We start from the raw sequence: 20,680 nt of genomic DNA on the forward strand, positions 1-20,680 counted from the left end.
CCCCGGGAAAGGAGCAAGAGCTTTCTAGTTGGACACCGTCACGTTAAGATGAATGGCAGCAGAAAAGAAAAGAAAAACACTCAAATTTTATCAGTGATGGAGCATGCAAAGTAAGTAATAGCCGTGCGGCGGCCGTGTTCCGTTTTCACGTAGGCTTATAAAGAGCAGAGAAGTTTCCTTTTACAGTGATGAATCGAGTGCGGCTATTAATATTTTCCATGATTTTCATGGTTGACAAGCGGCTTTACACTCTGAATACCTGACGGTCCGATTCACTTCCCAGACGTGTCCTCAGGAAAACCGAGTACCCACCAGAAAATTCCTCTTTACAACCCAGGCCCCCACTGCAAGCAGTACCTATTATCCCACGAAGACGGCCGCCATTTTGGTTTAGAACTTGATGGTAGTATTATATTACATGTTACTATTCAGAGAGTTAACAAATACTTTACTTGTGCTACTGTTACTTTCCACATACCTGTCACGATGAAAAATTATCATGGCTTTTTTTCTCTACCTCTTGGCTTGACGATATTGATTAAAGTCTTAAGACGAATAACTTTACGCAAACTCATTCCCGTCAAAATAGGAAAAATTCTGTATAGTGATGAATTGCCGCTGGTCATTAGGAAGGTAAGAAACCAGCAAGGTGGGGTTAGGGGGTGTAAGAATTTTTTTGACGTGGGCTCATTTTGTGCATTTATGATCAACTGACCTCTTGCCTTCGCAAGGAACATTTCTTAACTTGCATTTCTTTTCTGGTGTGAACAAGACGACTAGCTAACGTACCCAATGAGTTTCACAAGATAACTTCTCATTTTCGTTCCCAAAGCCAACCGGCTCTTTCAAAAGATCACGTGGCTAAAAGCAAGGGAGAGCGATGGGGAAGTGATCCTACAAGAAAAATGTAATAAGATTGAAAATAACTTCTTGAGAACTACCCTACAAAAAAAAAGCACAATGAAGAATTTAGTTTGAATGAGCATAATCTCTTGAGAATTTCTCCCTAAAATAAAGCAATACAAGGATTTTGTTGTACCTAATCAAGTCGTCCATCAAACACCCCTTCAATCAATTCAATGGCAAACAAACCAACCAATAGACCATATCCTAGACAATGTGAGAAGCAATTATTGATATGAAAATGATTTTATACTCATGCAAATATAACTCATTTTCACAGTGGGGGGAGGTTTTGCACTTAGCCTCGTTTTGAAAGTGAGAGTAATTGGGCCTATACGCCACTTCCACGTTTCCCATAATGCACCTTACTTGCCCCCCCCCCCCCCCCCCCCCCCCCCCGCCCAAAAAAGAAAATGCACAAGCATTGTTTTCAATTTCTCTTGGGAAGGATGTAATGAAAAACAAAGGTTATGCAAACTTTTGAGGGGAAAATAAGGTGCATTATGGGAAATGTGGAAGTGCCCTATTGACGTAACTGGACTAATCACTAGAAAATGTTAGACAGAAGAGGGACAAGCTGTGCGTTGCTTTTACAATTTATTCTGCATTGAAACAAATCCACTCCTATCCTAAACAAGTTACGTCTATAATGCAGTACAAGTTATGTAACGCATAGTTTTAACTGAATTGAAATGCAACATTTGTAATCTTCGAGGTTATACACAGTCTGGGATTTGTTAAGATTGCCTCTAAACTCTAGCGTTTACACTTTCACTGAACAGAGGTTATACACAGTCTCGGATTTGTTAAGATTGCCTCTAAACTCTAGCGTTTACACTTTCACTGAACAGATAGAAAGAAGAGGAAAGTAAACGTTCTCACTTCTAACATATGAAAGGATGACGACGATTAACATTATAAATCACTGCGTACCTTACAGAGCAAGTAACAAATACAAAATTACTACTATACTTTTCTGGGGAAATGTTTACTACACTATATCATATTATTACTCTTTTTTATTTATATAAAAGCTTCCATTTCAGTCAAATGACAATGTCTCTGTTATTAACCTGTGACCAAGGTTAAAAATTCCAAAAATACGAAAAAATATTTGACGGAGAAACTGGAAGCTTCTGCCCCTCTCGCCTTTTTTTTCAAATTTTTCATAAATAAAACATATTAACAACAGCTGCTTAAGCAAAATAACTTTACATGAAATTGCAATAAACCAATCACCATAACTTTGTTGCATTTACATGACTGTATAATAAACTCTACACCCCCAGAGTCAAAAGAGGTTATATGAATGAAGTAAAGATCAAATCATATGGTGTGAGAATTCTGATGAAATGTCCTTAACAACACTTATACATGTTACTACAGCATCTCTCTCTCTCTCTCTCTTTAGATACCCAAAAATACATTCAACTCTCTAGAGGGACACCTGAGTTTGTTCTCTCTAAAAGGCAGAAACCTTTGTAAGAGGTACACAGGGTATAAGTCCCAACATTCAAGAGGGTGGTAAGAATTGACTGTATCAAAACTGCCGGGATTTTTTAAAAGTAGTTCATCATCATTAGCAACCCTAAGAGTTTAAAAAAGATAACCCTTTAATACACAGTGATAAACAAGAAATTTTTCCTTGTGATTTCGCTGCCAACGCCATTAGTAAGACAATGAAAGTCAATACTTAAAGGGAATTTATAGCCTAAAAAATGACAAACTTGCATTTTGATTTCAGGGATTAAAGGGTCATTGCCATATAGCTGTATGTTACAAAGCTTACAAGGCGCATATTGTAATATACAAATTATTGTTTTATATGTTGCATAAAAACTGTTAAAAGAAATTGAATTGAACATTATTGACACTATGGGTAGAGAATACAGATAAACAACTTATGCATTACTGTTTTTTAGATATTTCTTCTCCAGATTTTGGAATTACAAAAAAATGCATTTGGCTTATCCTCTAATAAATTACAGAAAACTGACGACCATCTATTCAACCAAAAATTATTGAAATATGGAGAAAAGAACAACCGAACAGACCAATAATATTTTAAAGTAGAAGTGTTGAAAAGAAGCATTGAGTAATATTGGGGAACAAAAATTATTGGAACAGAAAATTGAGTAAACTTTTGAATAACTCAAAAAAGATGTGAAATTTACAATCCCAAGTTTTTGGTTGGCTGGATGGCCTCCAGTTACCACCTCTTCTTTTTGCTGTTTTTCCCAACTTCAACCTTAGTCAACCAAAACAGTAACAAAAAATTACTGTTGACTGTTTTTCTTGGAAGTGCTAATATTATGTACGGTGGCTCGGAGACTAAAAACTAATAATGGAGGTTTGCTTTCATAAAATCCCTAAACTTGCGATAAACTTTGAGATTCTTCTTTCATACTAGTAAGCTATTCTTTAAGGTTAGCATTAACTCTCACTCCCACGCCAAGTTATGGTGGGAATATCTATCACTGTAACTTTTACACCTGTGGACAGAATCCTATGATGTCACCATTCAAATGAAACCTCTTTGGTAAAACTTGTGTATGGTGCTATTTAAATTCTTAGGATTTTACAATTTTCAAATGTTGTGAATTTTTTTTTTCGATCTGCGACCATCAGGAGTGAAAGTGTTCCGTTACGAAACGATGCCAAGTATGTACAACAAAGCTAAGCCACAACATTATTTTACATAACTTTTGCAGCATTGCTTACTTTTAATAACCAAATGAAACTGAGCAATGCGGTAACAATCTTTACAATTCCAAAGAACATTGAAGAATACAACATATATGACCTAAAGGAGGACGTAAATGTGAAGAGCCACCTTAATCTACTGTAAATCAATAAAGAATTCTTGTTAACTATTATCTTCTTTTGTAAGAGCATTTTGAGTTTAAAGTTAAAGCAGCAAAGAGCACTTGGGATTCTATTTCCATGTAGTGACCTGTACTAGAGATTCATTGCCACCACATTAATTTTTTCCACATATGTACAACAAGGACACTGCTATTCTATAGCTTCCCTATCTTCCTTTGTACTCTCGTCTTGTTTGACCTTCTCCTGTGAAAAAACAAAATAAAACACAAGCATTAGAAATAAATTACAATTTCACTTGCTGTTGAAAAATTGGCACTGTGAGGAGCACCAAGCAACTGTATGAACAGTTAACCTAAAATGTGGGGACTCCAATAGCTTAACGGGTGTGCAAAAAAAGTCCCAGCTAGAAACCCTCACAAAAAGGAGAATTTCATTATAGTGAGGCACTCTTAGAGGGGGGAGGTATATCCCTCGTCCAAAATTCAAAACAGGTCATTTTGCATATTGAGGAGGAGGCCATGTCGCTGTTGGTTTTCACTATTGTAATTGCAGTGGTCCTTGTTACTGTTACTATTTTAACCCATCTTCACGTTGTTTGTCAACATTTAAACTGTCTGTCTTCATGTCACTGTTTCAAGGCCATGTCACTTGTCATAATTTTACCCTAAGAGAGCCTCATTAGTTTAGGCATATATATTTTTTGGCTAGAATTTACAGCAGTTGTTTTTCATAAATTCTAGTGTAAAAAAGAAAACATGATAACTTGCTGACAACATTGCAGTCACAGTACTGCAACTACAGAGAGCTTAAAGAGATTCAATCTACACAAACGGCTCAACTTCCATTGACTTACATTATTCTTGGTATTGGCTTCTCTACTTGCAAGGCTTTCTTGTCTCTCTAGGATGGGAAGAAACAAAGAGATGTACATACATGTATACAATGAGACAACTATAATATCCACCTACGTAAATACATTGTCAAGGCTGCTGCCTGAGTGAGGATAAAATTCGATTCTTTTGTGATTGAGCATACTGGGAGAAGGGATACATGCAAAACTTCAGGTGAGTATGCCTTGGTTAAGGAAACCGCATACACTGTAAACATTTAAAGTTTCAGAATCCCACTGTGAAACAAACACTCATCCAAAAATGGGAAGAGAGTTCACGTTTCATCCGTTGTAAAGGAACTGCCACATACGTTGACAAAATGTGACTACTGCCTAAAATTAAACAGTTTTCACCTTCAATATTTGTCTCAATATGCAATGAGATTATGCATGTAATCTTCACTATGAACAGGTTATCACTTTGCCAGAGCTCCAGCTTTGAAAAGTAATTTACAGAATTATGGCAATTATGCTTTTTAATCTCAAAGTTGTTCATACTTACTTCTAAACCTGGCTCTTTCACTTTTGTCAAAGTACCACAGCGTGATAGCATATCTGAAAACAATAACAGAGTGTTTCGAGTAAATCATCTGTTCACTTTACGTCTGAAAGGGGCCATGACACAAGAGCCTTGACAAGCCACAACCATCACTTAACATAGCACAATATTAAAAAAAATTATATGACTTTGTGTAACAATCTCTGGATCAACTAATTACAAATCAGTAGGGTGATACCACAATGAAATGTAAATAAGTAGTGCTGTGTTCTGCTATTTAGTCTGATTTAAATGTTTCGGGCTATTTTTCAAGAGTGTTTTAGTTTTGAGCCTTAAGATTGGAAACCCTTTAATGTGGTGCAACATTCTAAACACAGCAAATCAGGCTTTCTGAGGTATTTTGCCACTTTGCAGCACAAATAATACTCATTCTTTGGTCCCAAACATTTTGCATAAGAATTGTCTTCAAGTTCTCTTGGCATACTTGTCACATGCAAGAGAATTAGAAACAAGGTGTGTTATAAGCAACAAGAGTGTGGCAAATAAAACTTTTGTGGCAGCAAAAACTGAAACAGCAGTTTTCTTCCACTTTATATACTATGTATAAGAGAAAGAAAGTTCATTCTTCTGCTATTCCATGCATGATTGGTGTCTACCCAGATTGAAATAAACATTCAAACCTCCATTTTTACTTCTTGACTTCAGCAGAATAAAAAAAATATAAACTGTGGTCTAATTACTGGGAAAAGATCTCTGTGTGATTGGCTTGGTGGTCTTCTTAACTCTTAATCAACAAAAAGTGAATTTCTTACAAACAAATACTATCACCATTGAAACTACTAATAACAATTATATTGATACTTGCTTTAATAAACGTCTACGAATTTGAGGGGTACAGGCAAATTAATTGGAAAAAACCAATGGTTTGAAGGCACGCTTAGGGAAATCACAGCACTGAATATGAGTTCGGGAGTCTGAAATTAAACGTACCTCACATCATGAGATGGCTCTACTTCATGTGGATTTCTGCGGTCTGACCAAAACAGCAGCAGTCTGTCTAGTTTAGGCAAAATTTTGACATACTCTTCACCACCACCAGGATACAGCTTTAACATGCCACCTCTCTGCAGAAAGGAACGACAATAGATACATCTTCATACATAGCTTAGCAAAAAGTGTTAGGATTCAGTTCATATTAATTGTTTACACAGCTCTAATGTCATTTGTAAACAACCTGTTACCCTTGTAATTCCAAAAATATAGAGTTAAGGAAACTGTAAAATGCGATGAGCACCAACTGAACCAAATGGTGCACATGGATAGAAAATTACATGGAAGAGGTTTCCATGAATTAGGATCAAAATAAGGATTTTGTCAAAAGACTCAAGAATCAGAACCAAGTGCATGTCTCTGCACCTCAGGCTTGGAGTGAGAGGTTAAAACACTATGATAACTAAAAGATGACTTTGGGGTCACTTGATACCTTTAAAACTGATATCATACATGATGACCTCTGAAATACCGGCATCTGTCAATGTTTGTCCCTTTAGTCTCTACCCTATTATCATCATTCCTTGAGGTACTAAGAGCTTGCCCAAAAGAACATTCATATACCGACTGTACACACATATAGTGTTTTATATCATAAATTCACTTCTTATCCCATTATCACAAGAATGAAATGTTAAGTACATATAGGACAACATAAAGTTGCTCACCTCTTCCGTCCACCCTGGGTTAAGGTAATATAAAGTTGTTATGCAACGGCCATCCTCATTTGGGTTATCAACATGTCTTTTGTATCCGCTACCCAGACCTGGATAACAGGCAACCATAGCCTTCAAAAAAAATAAACATATATTGCTATTAGTGAATACTTCTGGACAAAATAAATAATTGTCCTTTTACATATCATCCATTCTATTGGACAATAATATATTATTAGAAAATTTATGGGGGGAGGTGGGGGAAAGTACAAAAATTATTTGTGCAAAGGAAAATAGACTGAAAAGATACGAGAAATGTTAACGAAATCATTCCTACCCCCTCTATAACTTTTCCAGTGCTGGCTCCACCCCTTCAAGATACAGAAACACTTCTTTTCAGTGTGAACAAAATGTGAAGTATCAAGATGTTTGTCAAAATACGGGAAATTCAAGTAAATCGAACCACTTATTCTCACTGTTCGGGCAGCGCCCATGTTAGCTGTGGGCCAAAAGTGCATGGCTGTATCATGGCTTATCTTTATCGTTCATTCTATTTTTATTATTCATTGTTTTCTAGAAAAATAAATGATGAACTGCAGCAGCTATTTTAGGCAGCAGATATCCACTGAACTTTTTCAGAAATGAGCCAAGACACATGCAAATAAACGGTGTGAAGAAACTGTTAAGTGTTTATCATAGCATGTTGCAACAAAGTAGAGGGAATTAGAGCTTTGCAATCACAAAGCATGAACTTGTAAGTTAATTACACGCTCTAAGACAGGAAGGCCACACAGGTCCCTATATGCTGTTATCGCTGCAAAGGAGTTAACTGAAACATTTCACTAAGCAGCTAATTTTCTTCATGACTAGCTAAACTCAACTAAGATAGCAGGTCAATATATGAAGAAGCATATTTCACTGAAGAAAACCTTTTTTTATGACGATAGAGCACATACATGTATGACCCTATACACAGAAAATCAACTTGCAAAGTCCAAGGAGGAATTACAGCGCTGATGTATAACATCCACACACCCCCAAAATCAAAATTTTAAACAAAAAATTTCAAATTTTGAAAATGTAATTGGCTTTGTAAATGGCCAAAAAATAAACAGCACCAGCTAAAAGTAATGCCACAGAGCTTTATTCAAATCGTCACACTACTGGATTTTGATCACGAGCTCAAAAGTTTGAACCGCATGACATGGGTGGAGCTCCAGGAAAGACGGTGTCTATCAATCTCACAATCTTACATAATAATACAGTTTAATGCAATGTCAGAGGTAAATGATATACTGTGTCATATGTAAATTCTCTAGAACAATCTAGATATTAAAGTTCAGCAAAAATTAAGTTATAATATCTAAAGGCCAAGGCTAGGTATACAAGATGCAATTCAGCTTTAAATATTGCTTTTATAGAAAAAGTGTAGCTATGGCGTATTTGAGTCTAATTTTTATTTTGCAAATTTGATCAAAACGCTCTTAGAATTTATAGCAACGACATGGCTACTTAAGGTGAAAGGTAAAAGCAGCAAGGTTCGGAGAGATGATACTACTTGGAACTCCAAACAAAAACTACCTAGAACGATATGCTTTCATCATTCATCATTTTTCAATTTTCTCAATGTTATGGTTCTGACCCTGCAAAACGGCATTTGTGTACGTGAAGTAACGCACGTCGACGAAAACACAAATCCAGGGGGGAGGGGTGCGTTATTTGTGTCCCCGATGCAGTCTATGTCAACCGAATCGAGAGAGTTTCTCCTTCCCTTCCAAAATGTTTGAATAGATTTTCCTGCCCAAAATTTTATTTAATCATTTATTTGAAAATGGCTTAGCATGCAACATGACGAGTAAAACACAACTTTTGTAATTAATCGTATATTCAAATTAAACACGTCACGGGCGAGGTAGACGGTCGAGGTTTTTCGACGAAACGAATGATTTTGTCGAACGTTCTAATCACAAAAAGAACGAAAAAGTCTCACCTTCGTCCTGTGTTCGATGTCGTATTCTTCAATAAGTGCATTACAATTTCGTATCAGCAAATTTACAGCGTTCATATGAAACGAAATTGTTTCACAGTTATCTTCTTTCCCGTCTATCCATGCTATTTTATCGTCCCGTATTTTCTTGTTTAACGTACTGCCGTTGCCATTTGAAGAAACTAACTCTCCGTCGGTGAATTTGCGATCTTGATGCAAGGACTTTACCTCGCTGAGAATTTTCCTGGCAATGTCATCGCCGTGAAAATCGTCGATATAACAGTAGCCTTTGTCTCTCAACGTTTCAACAACAGACTTTGCCTGTTCTGTAATACTGTTCTGAACGAAGTCCATCACATTATAACTGTTCATTCTCGTAAAATGCGTTCCTGTTCTTGTAGTTGGCTGTCCCATGCATTTTCTCCTATGTAATTTCCAGTCATTTTTCCGATGTTCCGTACAACAATAACTCGCAAGTCTACAGTGGGAACACGTTAGAGAAGCTTCTTGGTTGCAGTAATCACACAACATTTTCCTTTCGTGAGGGCTCAGACGGGACATCCGCAAATACCCGCCTAAAAACACAGAAAATACAGAACGAAATTAGCAGTTTCACAACTTCAAAAGAAACGCGACATGACATTTTCTCTACCCGGTTCCCAAAAGTCACGTGTCCAAAGAGTCTACACTCCACGTGATCAAAACATAACCTTGGCCAAAACGTGATTTTTGAGAATTCTACATCCGGTTACGACGCAGGTGCATAGAAAGAAGGCTAAAAATCTTGTCATTTTCAAGTTTAATAAATGACTTTTTAAGCAGAGAATGGAAAAAGTTGAAATCTATGCATCTTTTCAAAAATTTCTATGAAAATTACAATTCTTGAATGAATTATGTAACGAACGTAGTCAACGCACCCGACACGTACAGTCAACATTACATTCCCCGCTCATACGTCAACAAGGTACCCGATCACGCAAACAGAAACTCAGCTCGTGTGAATCTAACTTCACTACTTGTAGGCTCAAGACACTTTTACGATATTAAAGATATCATTCTTAGTTTAACTGTCACGTTTTTGGTGGTTTTAAGGGCCCTTTAAGCCTTTGTATCTCTCCCCCAACCATTCAGCGCGTTCTTTTGTTCGCCAACACGTCACGGAGATTTGTCGCGGTAATTTATGCGTCGTCTAAAAAAAGTAACAGGAAATACCGCTTTCAATCTGTGATGCTTTGTTAAAGAAAGAAGGCGATTGAATATATTACACCTTACAAAAAATATATAGACGAGATTCAATTTTTTAACAAAACAAGAAACAGAATATTACAACCGGGCAAGGGTTTAATAATGGGGGAGATTTTTAAAAAATACAAAAATGAGAAGGCGTACATAAGGCAAAGAACAATATTTGGCTACGCATTTTTTAACACTTTCTAGAACATAACTTCCGTGTAAAATCAATTCCAGTGACCGTTCTCTATTTTTAAATTAAAAGTCTGTCTTTGTTTGTACTCTCTTTTATATCCGTATGGTTCACGGATGACCCGTTTGCCCTAAAAGTTCTAAACTAAGCTTTTGATCCGAATTTAAACCTTGTTTATAGCTATGATAAATGTAGTGATGCACGACTTTGCAGAACTACTACCGCTCTGACAGTTGGAGTCTCTAAACACAGTTTATAATAAAAGTCGAAAATTAGCCTGTGTAGCAAGCGTTCCAATCGAGTTCGCGCGGAAACGATTGCTACACAGGCTGGTCGAAAATTTAATCCTACACTTTTGATCAGAAAACCGACACTCAACGGAAAATTCAATTTTTTTCTTTTCCGTATTAATTGGCTGAACATTTGGGAATTTACTAAACCAAAGGTCTCTGTGATTTCTCTTCTCGTAAAAACCTTCCTCTTCCTTCCGGATAATTTGTCAAGCTGGCGTGACACAAGTGTGCCCACGCTATCAATAGGTGGGGTGGTCATGGCCTTGTTTCCTATCCACTATCTGCTACGATGGTTAATTGCAATGGTAAGGCCCTGGAATGAAATCTAAACATACAGTGACGCATCAGATTCAGTATGTCGATTCGTTCTCCGCTCTCGTTTCATTTTTTTCGAGTGAAAGCAATTTTTCTAAGGCTTAGAGGCAAATCAAATCGAGGACAGGACATTGCAGAATAGAGCAAAAGAAACAGTTAGTAAAATATTCCAAGCACGAGAAGCGCAGCTTTGATGGCCGTGCAATGAGTATCCAATGCGCCCGCAGTCTTCTCGTGCCCATGTCACCTCCTTCAATAACAAACACTCAAAAACATACTTTGAATATGCTCAACATGGTTTAACCATATCGAAGTCTCTATTATGCAAAATTTGGTTCTAATTTCTTTACAGAACAGATAAAGAACTGTTAGATTGGAGTCTCTCTGTGAAAAGTCAACAACTAATTGACTGAATTTGATTTGCTGCACTGAGGAGATCACGAAGCGGCCGCAGCGCTAAAGATTTCCAACCGTTGTATCTTGAAAGAATGATGATAGACAACTCAATAAAAAAGCTGGCATAAAGATGACTCTTTCCGAGCGAAAGCGGCGTTGTTCAGCTTTTACAATTTTGATGACAAAGCGAAAACGCTGTTAGGTTGTACTCATCCGTGAAAATAAAAACAGGGGCAACCAACGACAATTTTTGGAAAATATCTGTTCGGAAGACGATTTGAGATCTAGAATTTTCGGAACATTTCTTGCTTACCTGCCTCTCCTAGGATTCTCAAACATCTAAAAAATTGTATAATTGCCCATTTTTAACGGATTTTTATCCTAAAAAGTCACCTAGATTTTTCGAGAGCCTTTTTTCTGGCTGAAATTTTCGAAAAGGTAAGTTCTGATCCCTATAATTTTCGCATCACTAGACTTTCAGCTAGGAAATCCGAACAGATGAAAAATTTTTAGGGGATAAAAATATGCCTATATCTACCGTTTAAATACTAAAATACGTTCAACAATGCTATGTTTAAGTGGTTTTGAACTATGTTCTCGTTGGGTGCCCCTGATAAAAATACCGGAGTGGTGAGTCTTTTTACTTGTACGACGGGAAGCATTTTAATTTAATGAACAGATTCTGGTACAAGATGAAACAGTCGCAGATTTTAGGTGAGTTTGTAGAAGGACATCTGGAGGTGTTACTAGACTATCCAAATAAACCAGGTTAAGATACTGACTTGCAGTCGCATTTCGCCAGCGGAGCTGTTACACATGTAACTTCAAATCTAGACGACTGATGTGAGCCTTTGCCTTATAGGAAACGTTATTTGTGGCTCTGAAACAGTATGGTTAATTTCCACTCCATTACGCTAAGCTATTCGCACTGAACAATCCACTGAAGTATTCTTTTGTTCTGATCTATCCAGAGAGAGACAGAGTAGCAACTGGACGGTTCTGAAGGCTCCACTGATATATATATCTTACAGAGATCCAACTCAGAGAGCGCGAAGTAGTTTTTCTAAGTTACTTCTCTACATTTTACATCTGATTTACCCCTTTTCTAAGAATGAAAAAGTGCGGGGTTGAAACTGAGTAAAAACAGAAAAACAACTAAGTTTGTGTTGCTGCCACTTTTGTAAAACCTGTGGTGCGTCTAACTTGACCGAGATGACCATTCAAATGATTTCGATAACTACGCAGTACTTTCGGTGCATTCGTTTGTTTTGAAAGTTATACTTTGCACAATTCTAAGCTATGATCGAATTCTTTCCATTGCAAGACCATTAGCAAGAGAGAAACTCCGTGTTTAAATAGATTACTCTTCATCACGACACATCTAAACAATAAATCTCGAGTAGGGGTTTCATAAGTTTCTCCGCTTTTCAAATGAAAAGAAAAAGGAAATAGATTGTTTCTGTTATGGTATTGATGTTTATACTAATAGCACAGAGCAGATTCTTTAAAATTCATCCCACTTAATGTCACTGGACACAACCACAAGAGTTTGACGACATGCGAAGGACCACGCTTTCCATTAAAAGGAGTAATGTCTTCACAAAACATGTACCAGTGGTAGAATCTGATGATTTTGTGAACGTTTGGACTATTATTAGCTGTGGAAAATCTTTCAGAATGAAATCGCTCATCTAAAAATCGTAGCCGCCGGTATTAAAGACCAACATTTTACGGTAGCTATGGGAGGGGTAGGCTTTTTGTTTACAGTCGAATGTAGCTGACACGAAATCAAATAAGCCGACTAAGGATACTAACCAAGTTAACGCAACTTTGATCGATTTAAGTTTATGCCGGAATAAATTTGATTTGCCTATAACTTTTTCTTTCCGTGAAATTCATCAGAGGAGAGCCGATTCTGGGTTTGTACTACTTTGAGCTACTTCATGTCAAAAGACTCAAAACTTTCTGTTTGGTTGCCGACTGCAACAGGTACGCTAATGGCGACTGATTCCCGTTTGATCTTTCGCTAACCAGCACAGAGGCTGAAGTCATCAGTAGTGAATAAAACGTTTTGTTAGGAATTCGTTGCGATATTCAAGTTAAAATTCATAACAGCACAAATCATTCAAACCTTATCGTGCTTACCGGCAGACATCTTTGCTTGAAGGTAAAGTTGTGAAAAATATTTTCGACGGTCAAAAATTCGTGGTTCTCCAAGAGAAATTTTTGAACCAAAGAGGCCCACACTTGGTCCTCCCATGTTGTTGTGTTGAAATAAAAGTTTGGCGTACATGTTGGCTTTAAACGAAGAGAACGAGCTTTGTGTTTGGTTGAATTCTCGAGGTTTTGAATAACACGTCCATGAATTCACGACTTTTGTAAGTACACACTTCCTACAAGCGCTGGACTGGGCACGAGAAGACGCGCGCGACATGTAGAGTTGCACGAAAGTGAGCGCGGGAACCCCACGTACGTGAAGACATTTAAACTCCACGATAAATATTCGACATGAACGGAGTTTTTATTATATACGATAAAAATTGCATTTCTTTTTTTTATGCTACACAGCAAAGAATAAGTGCAATGTTGATTAGCGGCTTTATAATTAAACATAAGTATAAGAAAACAGGCCGAAAATCACGTGTTCAATTCTCTTTTGTCACGTTTTGCGGTTCATAATAATAATGACTCGCTTACAAAAAGGTCTCAATGCGAATGAAATTTTTGGATAAAGAGGAAATTATGTTACCCCCAAAGATTGTTGTAGTTATGATAACAAAAAAAACTCGAGAAAAAGGAAAGAAACCATTTTAAACGCTTCGTTTTTCAAAAACTTCACCCAAAAGCTTTGCGTGTCAAGTAGAAATTAAAATAAAACAAATAAATTTCAACGAAAATCGAAATCTTCTTTTATCAAAGTATGGTTTCAATGAAAGAAGTTTTAAATTCCGCAAAATGATTGTAAGCTGTTAAAGTTCGAACGTACCACAAAAACGAGCTGTTATAGAAGGTTACCAGCATGCGGAAAGACACGTCTAACTTAATGGTCGCGGGGTTTGATTCAGGACATTTTCGTTTCTTGTACCAACGACTTATCAGCAACACCGTGAAAAAGCTCATGGACTCTCATTTGTGTAGTAGATAATACTAAAAGCTCACTCGTCGAGGAACTCTAGTGTACAAAAAGCCGCGATATTCATCAAACCGGTGTCAGTTGCTAAGCAGGGTGCAAAACTGATGAACGACCCGTTTCTTTAAAAGCTTTTTGATACAATTCACATAGGGTAGGAAATGACATGTTTTGACACTCAGTCTAAATGAAACGGTCGTTATGAATGGCCTTCCTCCATCATTATTGTCTTCTAAGATGTCATTTTATGAAAAACGAAAACGTTATTATATTCAGGAAGTTTTCTCAAATTGTTAATCTTTATAGGAGAGCAAGATAATGTGTGTACTTTAGTTTTATTAAGTGAAGCCAAGGGTACCCAAGCCTATTTTTCTGCGGAAATGTTATGTGACTGATACACTGTTCGAGTCGAACTATTAGTGAGATCCGTGAAATAAGCCTCGTCCAATTCAAAAGCCGCTGTCGACTAGCGTCTTGTGCGAGTGTTTCTACTACACAAGTCTAAGTATGGGGATGAAGACATTACTGTGTCTATTGGAGGGAATAGTGTAGAGAAAAAGTTTTTTTGGTTTCCTTAAAAGCTGTTTCTTATAACGCCGTGCAAAGTGGTTCCTCTTAAGAATATAGGTGATACCCTCCCTTATCGCGATGTTCAAGTTGGTTCGCGACCTTTGAATGACCATGAAGTGTAACAGTGAAAACTACACTTATTTCGCTGTTTGTTTTTAACGAATCAAAATACATTTATTAATTAGTATCTGAAGACATTCCTTATGGTTTTCAATTGGCAGTTTTCACAAGCTCAGATTTAAGTTTTACGCCTAGTTTTCTGTAAAACTGAGTTAACCGGCTCAGTGTTCATTCAAAACGACAACAGTCCAGCAATAAGCTAGCAATACAACACGGCAACCGGATTGTCAAAGGGGTGTGGCGGCTAACTCTCGTGGAATCTTCTCGAAAACGCCCCCAAAAAATCCGGCAAGAAAAGGAAACAGAGTCTCTTGAACGTCGAGGACTCATTCATCTATGTCATTTTCTCATGGTGGCATCATCCTTTTCTGGTGGGTGTGGAGTCTTCGTATGTAAATCAGTTGCCACGTTACCCAGTTCAGTTCAAGTTCGGTAGTTCGAATGGAACCATGAAGACTAGTTCATGTAAATTCAGTAACTTTATTATATCAGATTTACTACAAAAGATTTCAGTTCTGCAACCATGTACCAGACTGAACAGCTTGTGTTCTCAAGCTGCCCTGTTTAATTTAAACTCGCCGTGTTTGAGTAAAAACATTTGGTTAATATAGAAAGTTGATTTGATTTCAAGATTATCCGACTTGCAGGAACAATTGTTCAAATCAGCTCAAGTTAAAAAAACAGTCTTGTCCTTGATTAAATGGATATATTATTAACCGCTTTGAGCTCCACTGAACTTCAGCAGACAAAATTTCACCCGCCAAAACAAAGGAATGAGGTATAGGCGGTCGTTTTAAGGTAGATCAGTTATAAACACGTTTTCTGATCATATCAATAAAGTTGAACAGTGATGGCCCTATTGGGTTCGGCATTTGTCCGAGCTTAGAAAATTCGTACTGTCACTTTACGTGCTACAAACACGATCGAAACTGCTGTGATTCCGTTTCTTCACGTGTTTTGCCTATGTGCTAAGAGCTTTGCGTGTTGTGGTTTGATGTTAACTACCGCATATTTGAGTGACCGTTTCGTGTGAATAGTCACGTCCCTTCGCCTGGTTGATCCTGTCAAACAGCTTTCCTCTGGAAACATGGGGGGAAAAATGGCGCCGAATAAAACAAACGTTTTTCAAACATTTCAAAATCCGATTTAATACATTCTGCTTGATTTCCCTCGATTTCTACATAAGTTGAAGGTTATAAACTTCGAAATGAAGTAGATGTTGCTGTTTTCGGGACCTTATTGAACTAGTTGTTACAAGTGAAAAACCACAAGGGTAAAAACTGTCCTTACTTAACGCCAACCCCCAAGTGAGTAGAGCATTTGCTAAGAAAAATAATTGAAATGACTGCCAACAATAAGAAGTTCAAACATTCCAGGAAGTCGACTAAGAGAAAACTAGGAAAACAAGTATCACCTTTCATTTTGCCAACTCATAGTAAATAATGAGAGACAAACGGTGCTTCAGAGAAGTACAAGCTTGCATCTTCCACAGTCTTACTACTGAGTCTTACTACTCGCAGACTTTTAAGTTGGAACTCTGGCCTTATCCGGCACAATAAACAGCCTGAGACCCATTCTCAGAGTTCTGTATTTTTGTTGTTGTTTTGTTTGGGCATGGAACCTCTCCCGACCTCGTCGCTCAATCAGTCAGTGCACCACCTCATTAAAACTCGCCTCGCCGCTCGCTTTATAGACTTCTCTCGATCAATTAAGGATGGAGGGATTGATCATTTAGGGCTCTACTCTTAATCGAGGATCGCGGGCCTTTTGGGACGAAGCAGTCTAAATAAACAGTACCACAGGAGAGTACTGCTTAGTAGCTTCCATTTAAAACGACCTTGTACCACGGGAAACAACCGAACTGGCAGCTTACAACTGAAAAGTCCAACTTTAGGATTTCATCCACAGGCTAACTGTGACTAAAGAAATAGTCCCATTTTAGAATTTCATTCACGGGCTACCACAGGAAAATACTGCCCAGTGGTTACCGTTTGAATGGTCACATTTTAGGCTTTCATTCGAAGATCGACAACTGATCAGTAGGTTGCCAGAGTCACGTGCTAAAAAATTGTAGAAACCAAATTTTTCTTTAGCAAAATATCGCCTCCAAATGTTGTGAAGGATCGGAACATTTGACCCCGGCCTTTTGATTCGAGGGAATAAAAATTAGTGTTCTTAGGGCTAAAAAGAAGTCAGTTCAAATTCTAAGGATACAAATGGCATACTAAAATTTAGTTCAAGGGCTGAAAAAGTTGACGAAAAGACCCAAAAAGGTAAGAAAAGCCTGTTAAGCTTTCTTGTTATCTTCTGAAAAGGCAGTAAATTTCATATATATATGACGGGAAAATGGAAGATCGCTGTAACGTCTCGAGTTGTCCTGAACAATTTTAGTGAATTGTCCTGGTGTCCATGTTGTAGTCACAACCTTCACTTTGTTTAGCACTTCAAAGGTTTAGCGGAGCTTAGGTCCCACATTAGTGACACCTTAATCAACGTTTCCGTCATAGTCCAAACAGTGTCAGTAACAAGCATTTTATTTTAATAAAAAAACAAGAAACCTTGCCCTTTGAGCTTAACGATTGAATATTCAACTTCACATTTTCACTTGTGGTTTTACTTCCTTGATACGATTCGCAACTTTCACAATTTATTCCAAGCTGCGTCTGTTGCTTAAAGTACTGGTTTTGTCTGCCTTTTAAGTTCAAAATTGGTAAAGACAGGAAAATGAACGTCCTGTTTAACAACGTGACTTGTACTGCGAATTGAAAGCACGTTTTTCGAAGGAGTAGGCGTCAATTCCTCACTTAGTAAATATCACGAACCGTGTTTTTTCGTTTTCCAACGTTTTATTAAGACGAAAGAAAATTATCCTGCCGTAACTGAACTTCAATGACTATGTTCTGAGCGAAAATCATGTCTGGTTCGGTGCTTGGAAAAGCTAAAACTAGAGTCTGTACTGAAATTTCTTCTACTTGTTTTAATTACGTAATTCTTGGGGTATCTACCGCACGGTGAGAGTGCGCGGCGGAGTATGAATAGTTCTGATGTGTCATTCAGGCGTTTATTCGCTACCAGGAACCGATAAAATTATAAAACAGTAAACGTATTACAATTTCTCAATATAAATCAAGCGAAGAGACCTGTTCTACACAAGACGAAACTTACCGGTACGGAGTCTTGCTCGGAGAAAAAGCTGAGACAAATTTTGCTTCCGCTGTTCGTAGGAAAAAGGCAGTGGTCTTAAAACTAAACTTCGCCTTCTAGAATCAGCGGCCCACTGATTCAGCCTTGCCGCTGTATTTCTTTTAAAAAGTATCTTAGGATACATGCTGGAATAAGTTCGAGTGCTCCGGTGTTTCTCGATGTTCTGTCCAACTGGAAAATCATCCATGATCTTCCCTCGTTTTGTGTTGACAAAATTCTGGCCGAGAGAGACTGGAAAGAGCTAATTCAAAAGTGGGACATGAGACACTGCACGATTAACTTCAGTGCAAAAACAGCGGCAGTCAAGCGGGGCCTTTGTTGTTTCCTTTTGTTAAGATTTGTAAGAATCTACTCATTATGTATTTTTAGCTGCTGTAAAAAAAAACTAATAATTCTGTTTCTCTTAAGTTCTTCTGAGTGTGAAATTTTGGATTGATGCGAAGAAGTGAGAACGAACAACGTGAACCCAGCCATGTTTGTGGGAGTTGAATTTGTGGGTTATTATTTAATAATTTCTAGACAAAGGGATGTCACATTCGGACAGCTCAACACATCGGATCAAGATATTGTATTCAAATATGAAAACATTTTACTGATAGTTAATAATTTTATGCAGGGTACATTCTTATATTTTCATTTTCTGCGGGCATAAGTCAAGCTTAATATTTTTAATTAATTGACCAAACCTCTCGGCGTAGTGAGCTTGGAGCAAGCATGTGAAACTCACTTTAATTTTGGTTCAGGTCATTTGTAGGGTCAAAATAATGGAATAGTATTTACTCCAAAGTAGAGAGATTACAACGCTAAGTCCCCTTGTACAAACGAGAAAAAGAAACGCTACACGATAAAACTGTAATGAAAAACATTTTGACAATTCAGGTTACCGCGTTTTCGCGCGTTGGTTTGTTAGAACATGAACAAAAACACGTACGGTCGCCGTCACGTGGTCACAATTTCGTTTTCCAAACTAATGGGGTCGGTCATACCTTTGAAACTTCTACTGGCAATCAAAAAGGCAGTTTCACTACCTTTAGCCCCAAAAATAAGTAGAAAAATTGTGTTGATATTAAGATGATGACCAGATTACAAATACTTTCCAGCTCTAGATCCAGTCATTTGCGAGAGACGCCACACTTTAAAAAACTACAAGAAGCCTTGCTGGTGTAAAAGCGGGGCTATATGGTAAAAGGTTAACGATTTTCAAAGCTGGCTTATCGTTTTATTGTTTACCCTATATTTATACAAAGGGAAAATCATAAACAGCTAACACCTATAGTTTCGGTTGCTTGAAATCATGTACTAAAGGAAATGTGACTTTTTAGGTCACCAAACGAAGCATTTTTCCCTGTATACGGTTAGTTGCTCGGAAATAATGAAAACGAAAAGAAACAACACGCCACTCAAAATTCCTCAAGCCAGCGACAACATGACATGAGGAAGTCTGCCCCCGCGCTCTTTGGTCGTTCCTTGCAACGCGGTACCACACTATGAATTGATGGTTTGGAAAAAATTATCGGGGGAAAGGGAACCTAGTTGTTTCAAGCTCACCTGTTTCGTGCGTTTTTAGCGTTATTTCACTTTTGTCAACCTCATTACTTTGCTGCAGAGGTCGAAAGACCTCCAGTGTTGGTAAACAAGACATTCGTTGACATGCGCACTATAAACCCTATAAAGCGTTGCCTGCTGGATACGAAGATTAACCGAAGAAAGCGGAATATATTCAAAATATTTTAAACTCATATATAAGTGTAAACATTACCGAAATGTAGAGTCTTTTGTCTGGTTTATTATAAAAACATGTAATTACTGAATGCAAGCACCGTACAAATCATTCTTTTTAGTCAGGTTTTTGGCTTCAAATTACTGTCAATCAACAGAATTTTTCGCAGTAGAAAGAAATAGAGAGTCGTGCTGTTACTCACGCAGAGATGATGCGGCTTTTTTACCGGCTCCAAATAATAAAACTACTGTCTAAGTTTACCGGCTCAATAACTTGAAAAGAGAATGATTGATGTTGAGCCCAGCTGTATTGAATCGACAGGGTCGCAAACACTCAAGTCAACAAAAAACCGTCTTGGCCTATTAACCACTTTGTTGGTGTGTCAACTGTGTCTGGGCAAATCTAGCTAAGTCATGGTCAAGACGCAGTTTTGTCTAAAAACTGATTGGAATTTTTTAATGAAACCTACAAGTGCTACACTTAGTTTTGTTGTTCGTTCGATTAAAGTGAAAAGTATTGAGCAATTTGTGGGTGCTAGTCAATATCAAAATAATTCAACGAAGTGTGACCGATGAAATGTACGAAATAAAAACGCGATGGGAAGAAATTTGCTGTGTTCCTACGTCCTGAACAAAAGTTTACATATGTACAGTGAGCAAAATTGGACAGTCACTGAGTATTTCTGCATAATACGGTTAA

General features: G+C 37.6%; 1 protein-coding gene across 5 annotated transcripts in view; it reads right to left on the bottom strand.

Annotated features, from left to right (window-relative positions):
- LOC140924327 (prolyl hydroxylase EGLN3-like) overlaps positions 1 to 20,680 on the bottom strand; it is a 55,600-nt gene that overhangs the window by 28,711 nt on the left and 6,209 nt on the right. Inside the window, exons 1-7 of one of the 5 annotated variants that reach the window (XR_012164244.1) lie at positions 13,383 to 13,619; positions 8,814 to 9,385; positions 6,836 to 6,955; positions 6,108 to 6,241; positions 5,121 to 5,173; positions 4,583 to 4,629; positions 3,857 to 3,972 (exon numbers count right to left, since the gene is read on the bottom strand). Coding sequence is in view for 4 of the 5 variants with exons in the window: in XM_073374356.1 (XP_073230457.1) it covers positions 3,919 to 3,972; positions 4,583 to 4,629; positions 5,121 to 5,173; positions 6,108 to 6,241; positions 6,836 to 6,955; positions 8,814 to 9,385; positions 18,223 to 18,448 (1,206 nt within the window). In the remaining variant the exon portion in view is untranslated. Of the gene's footprint in view, positions 1 to 3,841; positions 3,973 to 4,582; positions 4,630 to 5,120; positions 5,174 to 6,107; positions 6,242 to 6,835; positions 6,956 to 8,813; positions 9,386 to 13,382; positions 13,620 to 18,222; positions 18,468 to 19,809; positions 19,920 to 20,680 lie in introns of those variants that run through there. The other 4 variants (XM_073374357.1, XM_073374356.1, XM_073374355.1 and 1 more) reach the window with 4 other exon arrangements.

The sequence above is a fragment of the Porites lutea genome, chromosome 14 (genome assembly GCF_958299795.1).
Source record: "Porites lutea chromosome 14, jaPorLute2.1, whole genome shotgun sequence".
Taxonomy (NCBI): Eukaryota; Metazoa; Cnidaria; class Anthozoa; order Scleractinia; family Poritidae; genus Porites; species Porites lutea.